The sequence below is a fragment of the Cyprinodon tularosa genome, unplaced genomic scaffold (assembly GCF_016077235.1).
Source record: "Cyprinodon tularosa strain WSP-4 unplaced genomic scaffold, ASM1607723v1 ctg84, whole genome shotgun sequence".
Lineage (NCBI taxonomy): Eukaryota > Metazoa > Chordata > Actinopteri > Cyprinodontiformes > Cyprinodontidae > Cyprinodon > Cyprinodon tularosa.
The window spans coordinates 413,469-437,890 of NW_024039607.1; the positions used below are offsets into that span (position 1 = coordinate 413,469).

General features: G+C 39.1%; 1 protein-coding gene across 1 annotated transcript in view; it reads right to left on the bottom strand.

The window, feature by feature from the left end:
* Positions 1 to 24,422, bottom strand: part of afdna (afadin, adherens junction formation factor a) — a 159,532-nt gene that overhangs the window by 105,209 nt on the left and 29,901 nt on the right. Inside the window, exons 2-5 of the mRNA XM_038272694.1 lie at positions 5,875 to 6,070; positions 5,680 to 5,789; positions 2,672 to 2,829; positions 2,338 to 2,498 (exon numbers count right to left, since the gene is read on the bottom strand). Of these exons, the coding sequence (XP_038128622.1) occupies positions 2,338 to 2,498; positions 2,672 to 2,829; positions 5,680 to 5,789; positions 5,875 to 6,070 (625 nt within the window). The remainder of the gene's footprint in view (positions 1 to 2,337; positions 2,499 to 2,671; positions 2,830 to 5,679; positions 5,790 to 5,874; positions 6,071 to 24,422) is intronic.

Genomic DNA, 24,422 nt, shown 5'->3' on the forward strand with positions numbered 1-24,422 from the left:
GGAATCAGTGTGATAGGTGGCAACGTTCTTTATATTGAATTAATGCTGTAAATCACATAAAAACATAAAATAAAAAAAAACACTTTGAACACACTATTTTTTTTATTTTTTAAGACACTTTCTGAAGTGAATAACATTTTGTTTGTCTTACTTTTATCTAAAATTACCCTTTAATTTGTTAACCTTTGTCCTCTGACTGGGTGGAAAAGGAAACTCTGTTCCCTGGATATAATGTGCTAAAATATTCGCAGAAAATGGTGTCTGAGCTTGAAAAATATGTTTTATTGCAAGTGTTACATTAACCTGACTCCGCCAGATGGATTTGCTCCGCATTTCCATATCTGGAAACCTTCAGTTGAAGTAATTTTGGGAAGGGGCGAAAACACTGGTTAGCTGATTGGCCTATGTTGGTGATAGACGGGCCAAATAAACCAATCAGATCAACGAAGCATATGACGTACTAACAGAGCGACGACGAAAACACAAACACAAGCCAGGCTACTCTTGCCAAAACCAGTCTGGAGAAGAGCAAAAACATCTTTTCCTCTGAGAAAAGCCTCCAGAGCAGTGTTTTGCTCTTCTTTCAGTGAAGAAATGCTCTGTAATTCCGATAAAACTTGCTCGATAGCCACGCTAACGCTAGTTTCATCGGCTGAAGCCGCCATGTTCTTCAGACTGACCTGCCGCGCTTCTCGTTGCGTCACACCTCAACCCGCCTCAAAGCCAAAGCTGATTGGACGTTCGTTTGGTGAACGGCTCCAAATTTTCTTTAACGGAGAGTCTCCAGACTGATCTGTGAGTGAAACCTTGAAAGCTCGCGAGATCAGGATGGTCTCACGAGGCTAGTGTTACATGTTCTACAGGCTATGAAACTGAAAAAAAGAAAAAAGAAAAAAAAGGTTATGATCAAAAACCTCTAAATTCAGGTCCAATCTTTACACTTTTCATGGAATGACTCAGAAACCCAGAATGCTTTGCGAGACATCTCATGGGATTTGTTTTGGGTGCGAGGGAGAACAATGATGGCGCAGGTTTAGTGCCGGGAGCCGGAGTCATGTGACCTACATGGAGTGAACAGTAGTGGTCATCTGTCCGAACGCTCAGTTACCCACTATAAAGTCCACTATATAATCACCGCTCTATATAGTGACTGAGAGGTTAGGCGGACAATCGGACACAGCCTGAGACTCCTCAAATGGTTTACAGCCGTAACTAATTTAAAACATATTGCAGGCTGTGGAGCTAAACTTACAGGTACAAATGTGGAAAACCATTTTAAATTCTTCTTTAAACTCCATCAGCAATGCTTAATAATAAGGCAGACTCCTGGCAGCACACAGTTAAAATAGTTACTATAGTGTTTAAGCTGTGGAAAGATGATTTTCTTAATGGAAGCATCATTAACTAGAGGTTAATGAGACTCTGATAAATCAGATTCAAATCATCCATAAAAGCAGGCAAGCTTTAAATGGTCAGGAAGAGATCGAATGCGGTTCCAAGAATCAATTTGGCATCTCAAATGAAACTTTTCTAAAAGCTAGTACTACAGATATAAGCAGTTATAGAGGCCGCGAACATTACGATAACAAATCTGGGTTTCCTAAACAATTTAATCTATAATAATCCTTTCTTTAAGGTAATTCATGAATATGAAAAAGTCTCTTAAGCAGATGAAGCCTCCTTTTTCCTCAGCTTCATGTGACCTGATCCAGAAGCTACGCTTATCCAGATATCCTCAGCTAACTACTCATTTCATTTTCCTTCATTCCAAGTTAAACGCTAAATTCATGAGAAACAACAACTTCAGTCATGGCTTACTGAAAATGATTCTGAGCTAAATAATCAGTGAGTCGTAACGAAACAGACAGGATACACGTAATCATCCAGATAGTGTTACAGCAAACTGCAGCATATAAAAATATTACCAGCCAGGAAAAACAAACACTGGGAATCTGGATCTTTAATGTCCATTTTCAAATGACTTAGATAAGTTTGGAGAACCAAAAAATGATTTAAATCCAAACAGTCCTTTGGAATTGGGGCCAGAAATTAATCTGGACATGCAACTCAAGAGAGACTTAGCACCTTGTTAAATTATAGAATCACTTTTAGCTCCAGGAACATAAAATCTCTGCATTTCTCCTATTTCTTTCCTAAGTAGCAATGTCCAACACCTAAATCTTAATGTCAGACGACACCTAAGCTGAGGTTCCTGGGCTTGTTTTCACTTTTACAGCCACTGATGTAAAGCATATAAAGACTATCCAACTACCAGTTTAGTTTACCGGAAGAGAGTCCAGTAACTGGTCATAATTAACAGAAGGAGATTTAAAGTACCCGACTCTGGCCTTCCATCGCTGCTCATGAACTCCTGCATCCGCTTCTCCAGTTTCTGCTGCCTCCTCCTCTTCATCACCACCTCTGGGTTGGAAATGGTTCTGGTGAAGCTGGTCTCTGGCATGTCTTTGTAAACCTCTGCTGCCAGACGATTGTTCTCCCTAAATCAGAATAAAAAAAAAAAAGGGACAAATGGAGGAAGAGAGGTCAGAGTTAAAGCGGTTATTCTCTCTTCTTCTCTAGCGAGTTCCCTGCTTTTGTTAGCTTCAGAAAAAGGGAAGGAAGGGAGGGAAGGGGTAGTGAAATAAATGAATGTAAAACGTGTTTGCGTTACCCGTCCTCGCGGCTTAGAATCTGCTCATCTCCATCGGGGATCCGAGCAAACTCTTTCTCCCTCTTCTTGTCCTTCTTCTTCTCCTTCTTGGACAGCGTCCTTTTGAAGTTCTGTATCACTCCATCTTTCTCCTTGTCTGGTCCGTTGCTCTGACTCTTCTAGAGCAGATGAAACAAAAGAGCAAATCAGTGCAAATACAGAGGACAGAGGATGGAGCTTGAATGGTTTGGGAGCTGACGCCAGTATTATGAAAACTGTTATTATTCCCATCTGCAGGTACGTTGTTTCTACCAGCTCCCTCAATGGTGATTTTGTAAGGAAAGCATGGCAACATAACCAATGAGAGAGCTGGTTACATCTGAGGAGGATTTGTAATTGGTTTAACTGGTTTTCAATTTGCTCAGCGACCAGTAGAGTCACAGAAAAGGTAAATGAAGAGGGTGAAGTAAAAAAAAAAAAATCCATATACAAAAGAGGAAATGAAATAAGCAATTAGCTTTTTAAATATGTGATTAGGAAAGGTCTGTATAATAAAGATTTATGAATCGTGATTGATGAGATTTGAAAACACCTTTACAACTTGCAGCATTTTACAATAGATCAAAGACTTAAACTTACAATTGAATTTAAAATGCAGAATTAGAAAACGCTTGAAGTAGGGCTGCAACTAACGATTATTTTAAAAATCGATGAATCGGCCGATTATTTTTTCGATTCATCGATGAATCGGATAAAAAATATTTTTTATACTAACCTCTTTATTCCAAAATAAACATTTTAGACAGAACAAACAAGCACACAAGTACAGGTTGCTCATTAACTGTACTGGTGCAATATGAAAAATAAATGTTTGTGTAAAAACTACGCAAACTTACATGAGAAATGTAGCTGTACATCCACAAAATATAGGCTACTTTGTTTCATAAAGCGCAAAAAGAGACAGGCATTTTTGTTTTTTAAAGCCCCTAAGGGGTTCAAACAATAGGCCCCCCCATTTCAACAAATTAGTTTTTTTAGACTAGAAGAGTTCTGCCTTTTAAGACAGGAAAGTATAGCAGTTAAAGTTGCTACTTGAGAAAATACTGAACCATAGAGATAAAAATAGCCCTGTGATTCAAATTATAAATTGCATTTGGAATAAAAATGAGAAAACTAGGGGTGCTAAAAAACACATCCTCCAAAGACAGATATTTACATGGGAATGTGGCATATAATTAATTGACATATTACTGATCTTGCTGGATTTTATTCTGCTTTACTTCCATAAATTGCAGGATCTTCTTTACTTTATCTTTGCCAGAAGATTTAAACTTTAAAAGCCTTGCCCTCATAATTTGCAAGTTAATTTATTTATAAAGTAAATATAAACGCTGCTTAAGCTAATTCAAATGAAATTAAAAGTAAAATAAGTAGCCAACCTTATCACTGTCTGTAACCTACTAACAAGGTAAGGAAAGCATCAGATGAGCTACCTGAGAAACTAACGTTACGTTTCCCCACTTTAAAACCAAACAAACATGGTCGCTCATCCTGCTGATCAGCTCTCTTCACTGCCATCGAAGGCTCCAACGTGTTTTCTTTTCAGGTGCTGCGTCATAACAGTGGTGCTTCCGCGCCATGTTAATTTGTTTTTACAAAAGTTGCATGTTACGACTTTTTTCGCTTTACAAAGCGCAGGCTATTTTAATTATTGTGATCAATTTGCGCCGTCAATCCCGGCGCATGCGCGCTTCATTTGCAGTCTGGACGCTGAGGGTAAACATCCTCTGACTGCAGCGCTGAGAGGGACTCCTGCAGGAGCGGAGTTGGGATGGGGGAGGTGCCCCACGGCAATGACGACGGCGGCGAATGACGCATTAATCGCGCGACACAACTAATCGATGATGAAATTCGTTGCCAACGCTTTTAAAAGTCGATTTTTATCGATTTTATCGATTCGTTGTTGCAGCCCTAGCTTGAAGTCTAATTGTATGATGCCCATATTTACAGTCATAGGGAAATGGGCGTTCCATCAGTTTCTCCCAAATTCTGTGGTGCCCGACTTTATACGAGTGAATACAGTGAATGTGATGGTTTATTAAGGGGGTGAGATTGTTGTGGCGGAAGGTTCACAAGCAAATTTGATTGTGGCCAGTTTGTCGGAAGCATCTTGCTAACCAGTTAGCAACTTGGTGCTATATAGAATATTTTTCTATATAGAGATTTTCTAAATTTTGGGACAATGTTGTCTGATAAAGAGTACATTTATATACATTTTTAAGCCAGAATGATTAGACATTTAAATCTGATTTAACTACAACTTTAACATGGTGTGCTCCTTCACCTGCGCTCACAGCGAACTGAACACATCCCTCCAGCTGGCAGACAGAGGAAGCAACCTTTACGGCCAGAGGTGGAGGATTCTCAAACATAAAAGGCGACCAAATGGTTTCTGACAGTCAAAACCAGTACAGCAGCTGCACCAGTACTAAGCCACTAGGGCTGATAAACGAATTGAATTAACCGCGAATAATGAACTATTGAAATCATCCAATATTTAGGTAATCTATTAACCGTTAACACGAGTATAGACTCTAAAACATGCCATTAGGTGAAAAATCAACCTGCTCAAAGCAGGAATATACCAAAAAAAGTTAAAGATATATAAAAATGTTGCATTCAAGATGAAAAATGTTTTATGCTGTCAATAACTTCTATCCAGTTTTAGCTTCACCTGGTTTAAATAATGTATAAAATCTCCTTTGATCTATGTATTTTAATTTAATTTTAATCGATGTATTTAGTTGCAGTCCAAGTAGCCGCCCCCTTGGCTGCAGGAGCCTCAGCAGCACCAGATATTCTGATTCTGATATTCTGCCTCTTCAGTTATCAACATAATAACAGAAGAAATTCTGAGTGGGCTAAATTAGCATGGATGCTAAAAGAGGAGATGTGTGGAGCAGAGAAGAATAAATAAGAATAATTTATAATGATTTCTTTTCAACAGTTTCAGTCAGAGAGCCGCTGACCTTGGGCAGGATGTCGTTCTCGTTCTTCAGGACAAACCGACCCTCTCTATCGTCTTTGTTCCAGTTCAACTGAACAACAAGAGGCTTCTCGTCCAGGTCCAACTGGCGCTCTTCTAAAACACAAACGGTAGTTTATCAAAGAGCCTGCTGCATCTGACTGGATTGGTTTCATAGATCTAAGGCGACAGGACTCACCACCGCTGACATGGACTTCATACAATGAGTATTTTGGCGACGACAGCATCCTCATATCGGGTCTGAACTTCTCCGCTAACGTCTCGATGACGTCCTGCGTCGTTGCTGTGCTGGAGACCCTGATGCACTTCGTGGCAAAGTTCCCGGCCACCCGGTCCTGGAAGTAGAACCGCATCACGCCATGGAACTCGAGGTCCTTTCCAGGAAAAACAGAAGGAGAACAGATTCAAATAACTGTGTATAAAAACCAAAAACTGCATTAAATAACCTAAAGGAAAACCATTGTGATTTAATGCAACAAACAATAATGCGAGTGTTGAGAAAATCAACCATGAAAAGAAACTATTTATGATGCTTATCTGTGCTGTAAGATCCTGGACAACGATTAATGTCTGTAAAACTAGAAACAAAACAAAGCATATTAACAGTCTGAAAAAGGATCCATAAAATTTTAAAGGGATCATAGAATGATTCTATAGGGTATTTGGTGCTGGTCCATTAGGTCTCTGAATACGATGTGTAACATTGGTTGGGCTGAAAATGGCATATTTGCTGTTTTATGAGCCCTTATGCAAGCCTGGTTAAAAGCCCTGGAATGAAACAACAGGTTTTCTTCCTTTTATGGTATGATTATTATTATTTAGATGAGCTGTGCTCTGATTGGTTGGTTTACAACAAGCAAAGCGGCTGAGCAAAGACGCATCATAGCAACAAGCACTCACTCACTGAAACATCAAATTATTGATACGGTAGGGTGACCAGACGTCCTCCCTTTCCCGGACATGTCCTACTTTTCATACCTAAAAAAAATGTCTGAGGGGAATTTCAAAATCAGAGAAGCTCGTCCGCGCCTTCGTCTCCTCCAGGCTGGATTACTGCAACGCTCTCCTCATCGGGATCTCTGGCAGGAGCCTTCAGAAGCTCCAGTATGTACAGAACAGTGCTGCCAGGGTCCTGATGAGGGTGAGGAAACACCAGGACATCACTCCCATCCTTCACACTTTGCACTGGCTCCCCATTCACGCCCGTACAAGATTCTTCTGCACACCCATCACTGTTTGCACGGTGCGGCCCCCATCTATCTCACCGAATTGCGACAGTGCCGTTGGATATAGGAGTTCGAAGGGTTGACGGTTCAAGCCCCGACTCCGACTTTCAGTGTCGTTGTGTCCTTGGGCAAGACACTTCACATGCATTGTCTACTGATGGTGGTCAGGGGGCCCGGTGGCGCCAGTGTACGGCAGCCCCGCTTCTGTCAGCGAGCCCCAGGGCCGCTGTGGCTACAATGTAGCTTGCCACCATCAGTGTGTGAGTGTGTGGGTGAATGAATGTAGTGTAAAGCACTTTGGTCAAGTCTCCTGTCTTGAATAAAGGCGCTATATAAGTACATGCCATTTACACCACACACCTCTTCCCGGACCCGGTCAGGCCAACGGCACCGTCTGGGCTCACCCAGGACACGGCTAAAAACAATGGGTGACAGGGCCTTTGAAGCCGCAGCTCCTTGTCAGGGCCCCACAGACGGTGGACTGTTTTAAAGCTGAAGTCTTTTTAAGTTTTTAAAAATCACTTTTTTGTCATATTGGCTAAAACTGTCCCTATGCCCAGACAGCAGTACATGTGATATGTAACCTGTGAAAAAAACTGCTTCAATTGGTACCGCATACTGCCTGTATTTCAATCTGGAAAGAATAATTCGGGACGAGTCAAAACAACCAATCACAGCCAGAGGAGCGTCTGATGTCTGATGGAGTGTCTGTCTGTGGCCTGGTCTGTATGTCAAGAAAAGCACAGGCCAGAACCAACTAAGGCAACATCCCCGAATTGACGTCAAAATTCAGTGCTTCGTTTGGATTCACCCGTTTTATGGTGGAAGTTTAGAATTGTCCGATTTGCAGAGAAAGGAGGTGTCGATGGGGTTTGAACTTCTCTGTTCGTCCGTTTCACCCACTGAACTATCGTTACTCATCTATGACAATGGAAACTCAGTTTTGCATTCCATGAACCCTTTAACTTTGTAACCTTTAACCAATTTTCTGGGCTTTTATTTAATATATCAGGAGTCAAACTGATTCAGCTGTGCTGTAGAAGCGAAACCTCTAAAACCTGCACAACAGCGGCCCTCGAGGACAGAATTTGGGCCTGCCTGGTCTAGAACCACATTTTTCTACCATCACCGCTGAAAAGTTTTTAAGCAGCTGTCGCCTAAAGCTTTAATGTTTTACCAGGTAACAGCTTCTACTTCCAGGACTGCTTTTGTGTTTAGCTATGATCAGCTGAACCATCCCACAGCACTGTGGTTAGAGCCAAAGAGTTCATTTGTGGTCTCCTCTCCCCACCATGGACTATTAGTATAAACAAAGACAGCTTTGTAGGGTGGACCCAACACATACAGCGCAGCAGATCTCTGCATCACCTCCAAGCTGCTTCTTTGGTTAATCTTCTTATTGACAAGTCATCCATATATGATTTCAGATCATGATTGATTGAACAGAGCTCAGTGTGATGCTCCATGTCTAGAATGCTATTTTCTAACCTAAACCTGCTTAACAGTAGGGGTAAAACAGACGATCCAAATAATATAGTATGAGGTTTGTGGCTGTAATGTGAGAAAATGTAAGAAAGCTGAAAGTTTGTACGCCAATTAGAAACTCTGCCAACAACAACCAGCTCAAAAAAAAAAAAAAAAAGAACACGTAAAAAAAAAGAAAAAAAAAGCTTTAAAAAAGTTTAAATCTACTAATTTTGATTAGTTTTGATTGATTGAATTGGATCTCTCAGGTAGAAAAACAGCTGGCTCTGTGAGGATATGTACATTTTCCCCATAATTGGAACCAAATGACATCAATTTCCAGGAAAACCCCACTTCCTTCCTGACCTGTAAATCGAATCAATTAACTCCGCTTGAACTTTATTATCTAGGTTCCCCCACTTCGCGCTGCTTGTTTAAGGAAATCTCTCCTTTAGGCAAACAAACAGATACGAGCTCGAACACGGCTGTCCTCCAAACTCTCAGGGCGAGTGTTGAAATTTGCTTCCTACAACTATGGAATAGGACAGTGCAAAAAATAAACATCCAACCCTTTCCTGATATATGCCTGTAATACAGTGCTGCAGCAGCAGCAGCTGTAACTCTCAGTCCTGCAGGCTCACATGCACGCTGGAGGCTGAACACTAAAAACTGACCTCATGTTTCATCATATCTGACAACAGAAGGATCTCAGACCCACTGAGGAGATTCTCAGCATTCCTTTCTCCTTAGATATGTACAACTAAAAAGAGAAGTAACAAGAATCTGTAAAAACATGAAGAACTTTTTCTTTTCAACAATTATGTTGGGAGTTTTTAGCATTTCAAATACTCCCCCAAAAGCTTTAATTTAAGTTAAAGCAGGCTAGGCTGACCAAGCATGAAAAGAGGAAGTAACCTGCTACTAAATGACCCTGAGGCTTCCTTTATTAAAATGCATTGTTGTGATGTCAGGAAGGATTTTGTGAGTTCACAAAAGAATGCAGGAAACCAAGTAGACATCTCTAAGGACGCAGATTTCCTCCGTCAGGATTTGAATATTTAGAAGGAGCCTCGTCAGCATCTTGAAAGGGGGACGATTGATAACGACCATCTAAAGTGACAGCCTGAGCAGCCTGGAGAAGGGTGGGAGCTTCATAGACAGGATTGTTTGTATCAAAGGCTGTGAAAAGTTCAGGACTAAGAAAGTATGCAGAAAATGACAAAGAAGTAGAGAGAGATGCAGGAAAAGGAGTGATGTTTACATTTTATCTCCTGCTCACTTGTTTTTACAGCCTCCTGTCTGTTAGAGTCAGGCAGAGTTGAAACACTGAGCACAGTTTCGATAGACGGCACGAGTGGAGTCAGGAATGTGTATTTGTGTGTGTGTGTGTGTGTGTGTGTTGTGATTTACTGCTGGAATGTGGGTCATCGCGGGTTGCCGTCGTCAAGCTTGCGTAACCGTTAGTAACTGTTACTGTGGAGACACAACTCTTCTTGGTTTCACACAAAGCCAAGCTTAGAGTGAGCAGTGGATAATTAACCTCCAGGACCAGAATGGCCGAGTAAACATGGAGGTCAAGGTCAATGAAGGAGCAACTCTACTAGGACTGAAACAATTAACTGTAATTAATCGATTATTGAATAAATTGTTAATTTAGTAATCAATTAATCGTTAACTGCAGTGTAGAGACTCTAAAACATGTCTTTGGCTGAAAGGGCGATCCAACTTGAGCAGCAATGACACCAAAATTGTAAAAATAAAAATGAAAACATTTTGCATTTAGGATAAAAATATTTTTTGTCTGTTAATCTGCTCTATCCAGAACTTAAGGGGGAAAGTTTTAGTTTCACCTGGGTTAATTTCCAAAAAGTCTTCCTTAAGGGACCTTTTGCTATCAGATTATTAATCGAAAAAATAATCATTAGATTAATTGATTTGCAAAATAATCGTCAGTTGCAGCCCTAATCTCTATGCCATGCATCATTAAAACTCTTCAGGTTAGCCACTCAAGCCAATTTAAATTCTCTCAACCAGATCAACTCCAAAAAGGTTAAACTAATCCCATTCTATTATTATTAAGGCAATTTGCAGGACTAATTTGTCTCTTTTAAATCCCTGCAAACAAATGGTATCAACTAAGTGATGCATTTTATCAGAAAATCTTTTAATACACGCTTTTACAAATTAATTGTGATTAATAATCTGAAATATGTATCTACTAATTTCGATAATCGAATTCTTACCTAGAATAATGGTACAAAAGACTATTTGATAATAACTACTATTTTTCCATTAAAGGTTTATTTGTTTCATTCATATATATTACATGCATTTCTCTGAATATTTCTTTAATGTTTTGCCCTTTGCAAATTATTTTATGAATTATCTTACATAGCAAATGTAATTTATTATTGGAATATTAGTTTTAAAAAAAGTAAATCAAAAATAGAATCAATAGATTAATTGCTCAATAAAATAATCAATAGATGTAGCCCTAATCAGGTGCAACGTTGATCCATTTTCTTCCGCTCTTTATAAATTGTGGTTGCATCACTTTGTAGCCTTTTCCGTTTTCAGCAGCATGTAGTGGGTTTCGTCCCATTTGCCGTGAGGCTCTGTCCATCTTGCTAAAGATCACATTAGCATCTAAAACACAAGTTCATAACTGGGGCTGAAACGATTAACTGAATTAATCATGATTAATCGATTACTGAAATAATCCTCAACTAATTTAGTCATCAATTAGTCGTTAACTGGAGTCTAGAGACTTGAAAAGATTGTTTTAGCTGACAGAGCGACCCACTTAGAGAACTAACTATACAAACACTGTAAAAAAAAAATACAATATTTTGCATTTAAAATATTTTCTTATGCGTATTGCGCATTAACCCTTTTTTTCAAATTCCAAAACCACCGAAAATCTAAAAAGATTTTTCTATGAATTTGGATACGTTTTTTTTTCAGTTACCAGAATACATTTCAAAATGTGCCTTAGAAAAAGCTGATGGAATAGCACCTACTGTTAGGCGCTCCAGCTCTTCTACTCTGATCAATCCTCACAACAGTTTAAGTTTTACAACAGGATCACTAATTTATCCTTAGAGGTATATATCTGCACCAGAGCTTGTGAGCGGAGCGAGCGGTGGAGTGGTGGAGCGGAAGAAATATGGCGGAGCGCAGAGCGGTTTTCAATTCAAAGGCCGGAGCGACAATTTCGCTCCAACATTATTTAAATTCATGTTTGACTTAAACCTCAGCAAATGTCTATCCTGTAGTCTGTGTCTATAATCTGTTATAGTCTATGTTTTAACTTTACCACAAAATCGCCGAGACGATGATTGCATATTGTGTAATAAAAAAGTGGGGTAAAATATGATAAAAGCATAGAATAACTATACATAAAGTGATCATTGTTATAAGAGCCTGTTTTTGAAAATGGATTGCATACATGCATTATTCGCTATTATCCCATTTGTAATGGGATGCGAAGTGACCTTTTTTAATGTAGTCTAGTAAAATAAATAATTAAATAGGAAACGTGGGGCAACATGAATTTAACAGCCAGTTCAATAAGACAATACACATGTATCGTCACATCATTAAATCAAACGCCATGTGTCCCGGGGCCCTGGCATAATTACATGAAGGAAAAATGATAGAAAATTTCGCCGGAACGGCAGGAAAATTAAGGTGAGCGCGGAGCGGATTTTGAGTGGAGCATCCTGCCGCAACTTTGAGTGGCGGAGCGAATGAGCGAACATCCTCCTGAGCAGGGAGCGGGAATTGCGCGGTGCTCCATTCTCTGATCTGCACACAATATCGATACTGTGAGCTGGGAGGATTACAACACGTTTCATCCAGTAAAAAAATGTTTTGGAAGGTATTAAGGTGGTAAAATGGTTAGCATATTAAGAGACAAAAACTAAATAGGATCAGTTTGGGAATCATTATTTTCACGTTCATCCATAACCTGGATAAACTATCCCATGACTGCATCTTCCTGTCCTAGAGAGCCACAGTCATGCAACTTATTAATGCATTTCTGCACCAACGCACAAATCAAAAAAGCTAAATTACCTGTTTGGCATGTCAGCAGGTTTTTCCACCTGCTTCATTAACCTTTTATTCGGGTCATGCATGTTGGAGCAAACATTGCAGCGCAGTGGCACTAAAGGACTGGAGTTTTAGATCACTGAAATACTCACTGACACCTTTGGAAGGAGCATAAATCAAAATAATTTGTTTTATTCATTACAAATTGTAATCTTTTTTCCGCCATTCTCTGTTAGCATATCACATGCCCTCATTATAATCATAATAATCATTATTATTCAGACCTAGGGACTTTGACCATATCAACACAGTCAACAAAAAGTTGACTAAAGTTCAGTAGAATATTCCCATGTAGAACTCCTGCTACTGCCATAAAGCTACACGTTTACACTAAAGCATGCATGCGTTTGTGCAACAGTCCTCATTCCTGAGTAACAAAAGACAAGAGTAGTATCTCTTCATTACGAATGCACAGCTTAGTCTTTGACTTATGCTATTTTAAGCCCTTTCTCAGATGCAAAGCAAGGCAAGAGAAATGTTAAAAGTGAAGCAATTATTTTGAAAACATATCCCCCCATAAATGAATATAAGCTCCACATTACTGCTGAAAACTCTAGTTTAAGCCACAGTGCATTGCTGACTCTTTATCATTCTACTTGGATGTTAAATGGTAACAAGATAAACAATACATGGCGAGTTCATGGGCTTGCATAATCAGCCTTGGAATCCCGACCATCGGGGAACGTCTTTAAAACAAAAGCAGTGTTTACTTCACAAACATCATCTGTTACACCATGGCAATCATTTTTCAACATAAAACTGAATATCCAAACAGAAGATGTTTTTATCCTCCTGCTGTATCCAAGAACATTTTTTTCCACCACACATCTCCATCTCCAAAGTAGGCAAATTAACCAACTCAGTGTAAATACTGTAAGTCAGACTGTGCAGAGCACTGCAGGGCTTTGTGCTGCATCTTAATCCTTCTCCGCTGTGTAAAGCTGAGGCAAAGCGAAGACACGCACGCACAAAGAGAGATACTGAAGCCTAAACTTGGGAGCTTGTGAGAAAAAAAAAACTATTTACGATAAAGAGAGAAAGTAGGCCAACTCTGCAGATAGCCATTATCAGTCAGATTTAACCTCTCAGAGATGTGGTATGTGTGTGTGAGCCAGGAGTTACAAACAGAGGTGTTTGTGACAATCGCAGTCTGACTTCTGCTACCACAATGTGTAATGATTAACAGTCAGTCTTTCCCACAGCTAAAAAAGACTGACAATAAAGCAGCAAAGAAGGTTCAGCTCTGCCTATTCTGCCAGTCCAAGTAGAGCTGCAACTAAAAATTATTTTGCAAATCGATTAATCTTTCCATTATTTTTTCATTAATCAACTGATAATCGGATGGCAAAACGTTCCTTTAAGCAGTCATAGGATGATCATATAGGGTATTTGGTCCTTAAGGTCTCTGAATAGGCAGTGTAACATTGGTTGGGCTGAAAATGGCATATTTGCTGTTCTATGAGCCCTAATGCAAGCCTGGTTAAAAGCCCTAGAATGAAACGACAGGTTTTCTTCCTTTTATGGTATGATCATTAATATTTAGATGAGCTGTGCTCTGATTGGTTGGTTTATAACAGGCGAAGCTGCAGAGCAAAGACGCATCATAGCAACAGGCACTCACTCATTGAACAATCAAATGGTTGATATGGTAGGGTGACCAGACCTCCTCTTTTCTCTGACATGTCCTACTTTTCATGCCTAAAAATAATTTCTAAATCCTACAGGATTTTGGTCAACTACAGTGCAGCAGAACCGAGGCCTTTCCGGTCCCTAGCCTCGCTCCTCCTGCTGAGAACGGGCGGCTCATGACTCTCTGCTGAGGTCCGGTCCAGTCAGCGGCCCAGTAGTCGACACTTCATACCCGCCTCCCTGGGCCGTGACAAAAGTACAGGCCAGAACCAAATAAGGCACCATCCCTGAGTTTACGTCAACTCAGGGCTTCGTTTGGATTCACCAGTTTTATAGTCGAAGTTGAGAATTTTAAGATTTGCAGAGAAAGGAGGTGTCGATGGGGTTTGAACTTCTCTGTACGTCCATTTCACCCACTGAACTATCAATTTACAACGTAAACTCGGTTTTGCATTCTATGACCCCTTTAAAGAAAACTTTTTGTGAAATTAAACCAGGTGAAACTAAAACGATTCCATTATAGGAGTTCTGGATAGAGCATATTGACTAAGGGTGATGGTTGCGATACAATCCGTGTCACGATAATTGGTTCACGGTATGATAACACTATACTGCAATATCACCATATATTGCAATATTTTTCCTGCCATCAAAACTAAATGTATGGATAAAAAAAGCAACCTCTGTATATGTTCCCCAGATGAGCTTGATCGTTCAGTTATTTTGGTATCCATGTTGCTTGGGGTTTCAATAAGTCCACTATGAGTGCCGTAACTACAGACATGGAGCCGCACAGCTAAATGGCTCCACAGTATTATCTGTGGTACTTAGGTAGCCCATTTTCCCTCAGTTTGAGGTAAATATGTTTTGTTTAGAAAAAAAGTCGATACTAGGGACTGAAAGATCGATGTTATATCAGGCAGCCAAAAATCATGATATATTGCCAAAACGATTATTTTCCACACCCCTAATATTCACAGACGAAAAAGATTTTTAATCTTAAATGCAAAATGTTTATGTATTTCTTTTTTATAATTGTTGTATAATTGCTTCTCAAGGGTTGGTTGATCTGTCCCCTAAAGGTATATTTTACAGTCTCTTATTAGTGGACGATAATTTCAATAATTGATTAATCACTATTATTCCGATTAATTATTACAGCCCTAATTCTAAGCCTAGGCTTATATAAAACTGGAAATGCTTTTTGGTAAAACTCACAAAAAGCTGAAGAAGACAGGAAACCTTGCTCTCTTTAGAGAAAAATAAATGGCAAATAGAGTGAAATTCTACAGCACTTCTAGTCATTCTCTCCATGCACCTCAGGTCACATCAAATTCAAGGACTCTCCAGTACTAAAGTTTTCAAATTCAAGAGCCATGTTCCAGGATTTACCTCCTGCTACCGGTTAAAGTATCATCCATAGCTACACGTATTGACTTAAGTCTGTAGTTCTCAAACCTGCTCCTCAAGTACCACTACCCTGCATGTTTTAGATGTTTCTCTGTTGCAGCACACCTGCTTCAAATGTTTGCATAACATCCTCATGAACCAGCAAGTGAATTTTGATTAAGCCTGTTTTTTGTTAATAACCCACACCAAGTAGGCTATGTTTTCGGTTGTGTCTGTTTGTCTGTTAGCAGAATTACCTGAAAATATATGAACGGATTTTAATGGAAATTTTACAAAAGGTGCATAAAATGCCAAAGGACAATCCAATTAATTTTGATTATCATCCAGAACATCATCCCCATACAGGATTTTTTTTTAAGGATTCTTTAGAGAAGCATTATAGAGTTTCTAATGATACTGCCATCTGTGGCCAAAACATGGAACTGCAGCAGTTTTCTGCTTGTGCTCGTACTTGACGAGGTTTTTTTTGTTTTCCTTTTTCCACCTTACCAGGAGTTGCCATTGCTGTCTGAGGTGATCAGGAAGCCAACTGCTTCTGAATAATAATGCTTCAATTATTCGCTAGGTCAGACCCGTTTAGCATGGACGCGCTTAACGTCACATGCATCAATCAGCGTGAGAACATCTGACCAGAATGTATTCAGGAAAATAGGCAAGGCGATTATAGGTGCATGTCAATATATGGGGTACAATTTACTGCTTGGTGGAGGTCTGCACTCTCAGACATCTTTTCTAGTGAGAACCACTGACTGAAGTGATCAGAATAAACGGTCGATTGGACAAAAAAGCGTCATGTAGTCAGTTGGAATATGCTGCTTATTTTCTATAGGACCAGACAAAGGCGTAATCATACTGGTAAATGTGGTTTATGCTGAACGACATCATGATCAACATTGGTGTAAAAGCTTGTCAGGATTAATTCAAGATGACCTCAGTAAACACAGCCACTCTATATCATTGTTCCATATTATCCAGTTAAGTGGCTAGATGCTAATATTCCCATCTGCATGTTTACATCCAGTACGATGTGCTATTTTATTTCTATTACTTATGTCTATAGAAAATGTACAACTTAATTATTTTTTTTTTTAAACGCTGAACCGCATGGAAGGTTGTTTGATCAGACTCGATATAAACAAAAAGAGAGAGAATAGAGTGTACGACCAACATTTATTTTTATTAATTATACTCAAAACTAACATTTATATCCATAATAAATGGACAAATGATGGCGAGATTAAGTGTTGAGCTCTGCAGCAAATATGTTGCATCTTAAAAATGGTCTCAAATCACGGACGAAAACAAAACTTCTCAAATTTTTCAGATCCGTTAACAGCCACACTTAGCAAGCCATGCGTGCTGAAGTTAGCATTTCCCAGATGGTACTGCGTGCCAACTAGATGACTAATTCAATGAATTTACCAGTTTACACATGAGAACAAAGCACGCACAGATAGACTTAGACTGAACTTAGACTCAACTTTATTCCCTTGGGATTACTCTTTCAGGGAAATTCTGGTTCCAGTAGCTTATATAGAGCACAAAGAGTTAAAGGAAGTTGCCATTAGGGGTGTAAATCACATCCATCATGGCGATTTGATTCAGTATCGATTTCCTGACCCAACGATTCGATTATTTTCGATACTTAAGAATACACCACGATTCGATTCATCGATTAATCGGTTAATTTTTTTTTATTATTATTATTTTTTTTTTTTTACACCTTACAGGCTAAACAAAGTTTCAAGTTTGAAATAAATCAATGAAAGCTGTAAAATCATTATGCATTTTCTTTAGAAACAACAGCAAATAACAGAAGTAGAAAAGTTGCATCAAAAAATACTGCAAAAATACTGCACAATATCAGTGTAATGAGTTCAATGCAATACCTCGGCTCCAGAGAAACTGTCCAACATATTTTTTTAGAATGTAATAAATATATTCAGGAAAGAGAGATGTTGTGTAGAGAGTTAGACAGGAATAAAAATAAACTAGATATAAGGGAATTGTTTCAAAGGTCATCTGGGGATGTAGTTTTTGGTAGTATTTTTTAATTTTCTAAGAAGAACGGGTATTTTAGGCAGAATATAATAGTTTGTCTGGTCCATACTCCATTCTGGAAGGTGGCGGTAATGCAACTATAAGTTGTTTGCCAACCGCCATTAAAAAAAAAGAAGAAGAAGAAGAAGGCTCCAGAGTGTTGACGTCACCGCCCCTTGAGAGACGCTCCGCTGCTCCTCTCGCAGACTGTAGCTGACCGCAAACAGTGCAGCAGACAGGAGGCCGGCTTGTTTTGTTTTTATGACCGAAATTGCGGAAAACAACTCGTGAAGTTTGACCCGCTAGAAGAGCGAGGTGCGCGAGAACGCAGGGAGCCTTTTTCCAGCTGAATCTCCGCTCTTTTTGCCTCATTGTCCCTCCGTCGTCGGACTAAACTCGCCGCCACTTCCTCATCGCCTCGGCCGTATCTAGACCCACAGCGTGTAGCCCAGACCACGCTTCAATACTGAGCATAATTTAAAAATGTCTGTGTGAAGCTTGCTGCAACAAACTGCTGTAAGAGTATAACCAGGAAGCGCGGTAGGAGGGCAAAATAGGTTTAGCGGCACCGCAGCACGGGAGGGAGAATTACGCCCAGGAGCAAATGGATAAAAGTAGACCGGAGGGAGAAAAAAAACATTAATCGATTATCTTGCGGACGTGTCGATGCATCGATACAAAACGATTATTATTTACACCCCTAGTTGCCATTAAAGATAAAAATACGACACACAATATAAAAAGAGTGTATATAGTACCAAAAAAAAGCATAAAGCAAAGATGAATGTCTTGTTACGCACACATTAGCTATGTACAGGAAACACCTGTATCCAGGGCTTGAGATGCTGTCAGCGGTTGGCATGTGTGGAATTTTATATAAAAATAATAATAGAGGACCGTCTCTCTCTCTGGCCGTTTTCTAAAACTAAAAGGCATTACACTCATTTTAAATAACAAAAATAAGGATTTTAAGGACCCGTGGGAATTGCCTTGATAAACCTGTAAACAGATCCGTTCATACTTGTATTGAATATGTTATTTTGCCTAAAAGTTCATCATTTTAACCTTGAGCTAATTGGTGTATTTCTTCAAAATAATTTAAGTCTGTGGTGGATTTGCACCATTCAAATAAACAGTTCAATTATTACATTATGTTTGTTGAAACAGTAGGTGTCACTATTAGGTACTGCTCCTTTAAAGTGTCCAACAAATAGGAGTGGGTGAGTAATAACATTGAGACTTGTTTGTATGTTTACACTAAAACATTTATATAATAAAAAATACCTGATTCCATGCAGGAGTTAAGGGTTCACTTCAAATGCAACTTGACCTCCTCCAAGCAACAAGCAAAGTCAGTGCATGTAAAGTTTAAAGGTCAGATATAAAACCGTACATACAGGCTTGCAACATGACAAGTTGAAATACGTTCAAATTTGCCGAGTTTTGATCGTTATATTTCATTTTATGCAGTGATTATCTCGTAAGACCTTGCCTTTCACAGACTGCTTTAAAAATGTGATAATGCCACCAATTTTATTATCAAATTCTTAGAGACAACCGACCTGAGAAGGCAATTCGCAACACCTTTCTATCGCTAACGTGTCCCATGTGCATGGTTCCACCCCTGCCAACTGTCACTGTCGTTTATCATCCACATATGTTGAGCACATTGCAAAAAGATATTAGTTCCTTTTTCATGTGCTGTGTGTTGTTTTTAATTTAAACAAAAAAGAGAACAGACTCAAATAAACACATAAAAACATCCTTGTCTTTTTATCCCTTTCCATTTATCCTGCCAGACTTGTTTCATAGTCTGTGCCAGATTGAGAGACAAGAACCACAGTGGTGAAGAAAGCGGATTTCAAAAGACGACCCTACATTCACCCAGGAGGATTTCTGAGAAACACCTCCGGGTCAAGATTCTCTGAGAGCAGAGGTTAAAGGTTGGTATGAGAAAGTGAGCTGATTTCACACACTGACTGAAACAGATCCCACCTGCTGCTCGTCCCTCTCCCTCTTCAGGGGGACGAGACGGATTGGTACCAATGTGAGGTGAACAACTCTTCACTTTTTAACCAAAAATGTTCAAAATATGCTTGTAAATGTATTACAAATGTACAAATTGGAAGAATAAGCTTGAGGTTATTAAAGCAATTTAGATAAAAATCACAGCTTTAATTTAATTTTTCCTTGATTTGAACAGCAAAAACTGAATCAGTTGAAATTATCCATTGCTACAAAACATGAAGCCTAAAAGGACATGTTTCCAGGTATGAAAAACTGTCCAGAGATGCCGTCCTTGTCTAACAACCCCTAGAGATTAGAAGGTGTTCAATATTTTAAGAACAAACACAACTTCACTATCTGTTGACAGATTACTTTCTGTATTGCCTTTGACTCTGATATTGAAAAATCTGGCTTTTCATTAAGGGTCCCAAGACAAAAACATTTGAGATCAGACAGACTGTGAGAGTGTTTTCACATCGGAAGTCTTAAGTCCATTCATTTGAAAAGAAGCAACCAACAGGAAACGTTACAGAAGAAACTATTGAAACAATATGAAGTATTCACAAATAAAGCAACCTCACTAATCCTGCAGCAAAAGTTCCAACCTCATCGCTCTCAGACAGATAATGGTCCATGTTCATGTTTATCCAGACTTTCAGTTTGTCCTCTGTGTTTTACGTATTTACATTACAAACTAAAGCAAGCTCAGGCAGACTGACGAAGGAACTACATATTCCTTATGACTCAGCATTGAGCTCAATTAAGTCTCTGGGAGAGGAATGCTAGGATTTCCCCTTCTGGATTTAACCTCCATGATCCAACTAGCTTTTTGTAAGCATTTGATTTGACTTGTTTTTCTCTCGTTCCTCTAAAACCAAAATCATATAAGTGAAACAAGATCTTAAATTGATCCATGTTTTAAAAGAAACAATAAGGTAAGCCTCGTTTAACAAAGTGCCAAAAATAAGATTAAAGATGCTAAACGTTTTCATAGACATATTTTATATTTTCTAACAAAGCATTTCATGCTATGCGCAGTAATCTGGCTGCATGCTGGTATATTTGGCACACATAGGGACTGTAAAACATTTCTACTTGGAGCTGTTGAGTTTAGCAGAGAAGATGCTTCAAGGTACAAACAATAATCCGACTCACATGCGGAACCAAAAGGGTTTGAGTTTTTTATCTTAAAAAAGGACTACAAATATGTCTGCTGCTTTAAATCAGCATAAGTCTATGCACCAAACAATGTGAAAGCCATTGAGGAGGATAAGCTGTGCAGAATGTTTAGTTATTGCTGCAATCTGCCAATTGGGATCGCCTCACTCAAATGTATATCTTTTATTTTGTTTTGTTTTTTAATATCAGAGTATTTATTTATAATTCTATGAAATGCTGTTAGTTATTTACATGGATATGGAGGATCAAACAACAGGCTTTTTTTCCCCCCCAATATACTCTTATCACGTGAGCCTCTATTATATCTTCTTTAAGGCTATCTGCACTTCATCTCCTTTCAAGTGTAAAAACAGCAGGCTTTCTGGTGCTTTCTTAACTCCAGCTCTCACAGTGGTGGGTTATCAGGTGTTAGGGAAACTAACCAGAGCTCCTTATCTGAGCAACCAAGCCCCGTTTGGCCTTTGAGTGTGATGTTGTTCCGCTGAGCCCAAACAGAACGGCACATCTGCGTTACAAACTACACTGGAAACTAAAGTTGAAGTATAAACAAAGGAGATTTCAGCATCAACTAAATTATTCCAGAAACAACTCAGAAGGCTTTACCACATTGATCATTTTCTATGAGGAGCCACGTCCTTACTATTTAACACAGAAATCCTTGTTACAATTTCAATGTTTTTTAAAGTGATTAGCCAATAAGAGTTAAAAGCAAAATAAAAAAAATAAAGATATATCCCAGTGCTTGGGCTCTGCTCAATGAGTGATAAGGAGAATAAATGGAGGTCTGATATGAAAACAATCATGAGTGAAGCAAAGCTTCCTCCCTCTTTATTATGGCTTTTTAGCTTTTGTGAGATTTAGGTGGAAGACTGTAAACCTTGGTTGCTTTAGACTGCCCATAGGAACAATGAGGTGTTTATATATTTTCAAGCTCGAGGATGAAAGCAGCAGATCTAGAGGGGCGGTAGAATAGCTTCATACAAAGTGTTTGTTGCAAAAAGGATGGCAGGAAGGGATGGATGGTCGGATCGTGGTCCTGACCAATCAATTTGTGTTAAGCTAAAGTATGAAGTGTCAGCTTCAACTAATTCTTTTGTTTGTCTTTATACTTTAAGACCAGTTATTTTTAGCTCTGTTTACAACGAGGTTAACAAAAAATATATCAAATGAAATACAATTTTAGAAATGTGCAATGCTTTTTTGACTTAAAATAACAGTGGTATTATGAGGCACGTTAATTTATAGAGTTTCTCTTCTCAGATGGTTTGATAAATTAATAAATAATATGACTACATGAATTGATTACCTAAATATCTAAAAACTACAACCTTAACTAGAGGTGGGTGGAGTCGCCAGATATTTGGATCAAACTGAAGTCACACACACACACACACACACACACACACACACACAACAAAATACAGAATAAAAACTAATCTATGTTGGAAGGTTAAAGTTTTCTGGTTCAAATCCTGAAATAAAATCTCTATTCTCCACCCTGAGATATGAAACCAAAAGCAGAAACTGATACCGCAATTTATTATTTAATTATACACCAATACTAATGGGGGAATGGCAAAATCCCTTGTAACCATGGAGACACAGATTACATTCGAATTTTTTTTTTGTAGCAGTATTGAAACGATTAATTTTAGGAGAAGAGAAAGTTTCTGGATAACTGCTGCTTTAAATTGAGAATAGATTCCAGCTGCTCTGCGTCACTCCCTTCTTCCTCACACATACACACACACACACGAGAACATAAGCCGAATAAAATGAACTAAGTTCCTGAGTCAATATTGTTGCAGGCCCACCTGCAATACCATGGGGGGATTCCACCCTAAGCCCATGTCTAAGGTCAGCCCGGCTGAGGTTTTATCTCCGATATGGGGAGGGGAAGGTCATCCCGGCAGAAGCGTTTTAAAGACATCAGACACGCCGACAGACAAAGAGATGGAAAGCAGAGGAGTAGAGGGCACAAAGCAGACAAAGAAACCTTAAAAAAGGAGTGTTATCTTCCCCTTCCCTTAAATAGGTGCAGGATTTACAAAAACCTCTGGATTCAAATGAAACATTACAAACTACAGTGCCTGTATACTCCACCATTTAATACCTGTAAAGCCTTAGAAGTTAAGAGCTTAAAAATTAAAAATGATGAAAAAATGCAGAATTGAAATGTAATAGTTTGTGGGATTTTACCGTAAAAAGGCAGGAAAGGATTGAGGAGTTGCACGACAACACAGAACAAGGGTGAATCTGGAAAGATTAACCTCTGCATAAACCCAGATTCCAGCCAGCCAGCTTTCCTGTCTGGGTTTCCGAGTCAAGGCTTACTGAGCAGAAATGTAAGCCTCTAAACAAAGTCGTCATCATGAGAGGAGACAAGGGAAAACACTGGAATCCCCTATAGTTAAGGTACAAATTTTGCTTTTGTTGCATGAAATTCAATGTTACTCAATGCTGTGCAAACCCAGAGCTCAAACTCATTATGTCAGCCGGCAGTATATTGAAGAAAGTTTCTAAAAAGTTCACTATGAGAGATGGCTCTTCAAAGAAAACCAAGGAATACAGCAGACAAATCAGGGGATCTTGTGAAGAAGTCTTAAGCAGTTATCAAATTATATCTCAGCCTATAAATATTTCACAGAGCTCTAATCCACTGTGTAAAGGTGTAAAATAAAACTGCGACCCTTCTAAGACAAAGCTGTTCATTTAAACAGGCAAGCAGGACAAGAGAAGCAGCAGAAAAGCTCAAGGTTGCTTCTGGGCACGTGGGGAAACAACATGGTGGCAGCATCATGCTGTGGGAACGCTTATTTTTAAAGATGTAATAAAAAGTTTATTAATAAAAGACGTGGGGTGTTAATTTTTTCCCAGCGAGGATTTGACGGTTATTTTTAACAAACAGCATAAGAATTTCATATCATTCAGCCAAATGTGAAAACCCAGCATAGCAACCACCTTAGCCACTGAATGCTTTCATCTGAAACTAGTTGTTACACCAGGAGATCTGGAGGTCTTTTGTCTGACGGGGGCTAAAGAGATTGTGTTTTAGTTTTGATTCACACATTTTTGCTGTTGTCTGCATTGTTCTCAGGATGATAGTGGGCTCTTTGAGTGACTTAAAAAAAGAAAGCCTGAAAACTTTCATCTGATAAGGCGCCAGGTTCGAACATATGGGGCAGCAGCTGCAGCAGCTTTTCGTCATCCATTAAAAAGGGCTCATTTGACGAAGAGCATTATCCTTGCTATCGCTGTTTCAGTCCGTATATGTTGGCTAGCCAGTCTCCTGGAGCGACATCGCACATCTGGTGTAGACACCAGATCTGCTTGGGGCCCTGCCCCTTCTTATGATGTCAACATATGGCAACTCAACTCTGACAAATTGTATTGCACCCATTTCTTAAGGATCAAATCTCTTTTGGAGTTTCAACAAATTATTACCTATATTTGCTCTTACTTTACATTTCATTGGCGATCTAAACTAGCCGATAGTACAAAACAATCATTGTCAGTCTTGAAGGAAAATACCTTACTTTCGTAGAGATTTTAGTAAAACATAACAACATCTAATCTTCTTGTAGAAAACGAACAGTTGACATGACTTTAAAAGAAGTGTAGCTTAATATGGCTAAGTGACCGAGCTAAAATATGCTAA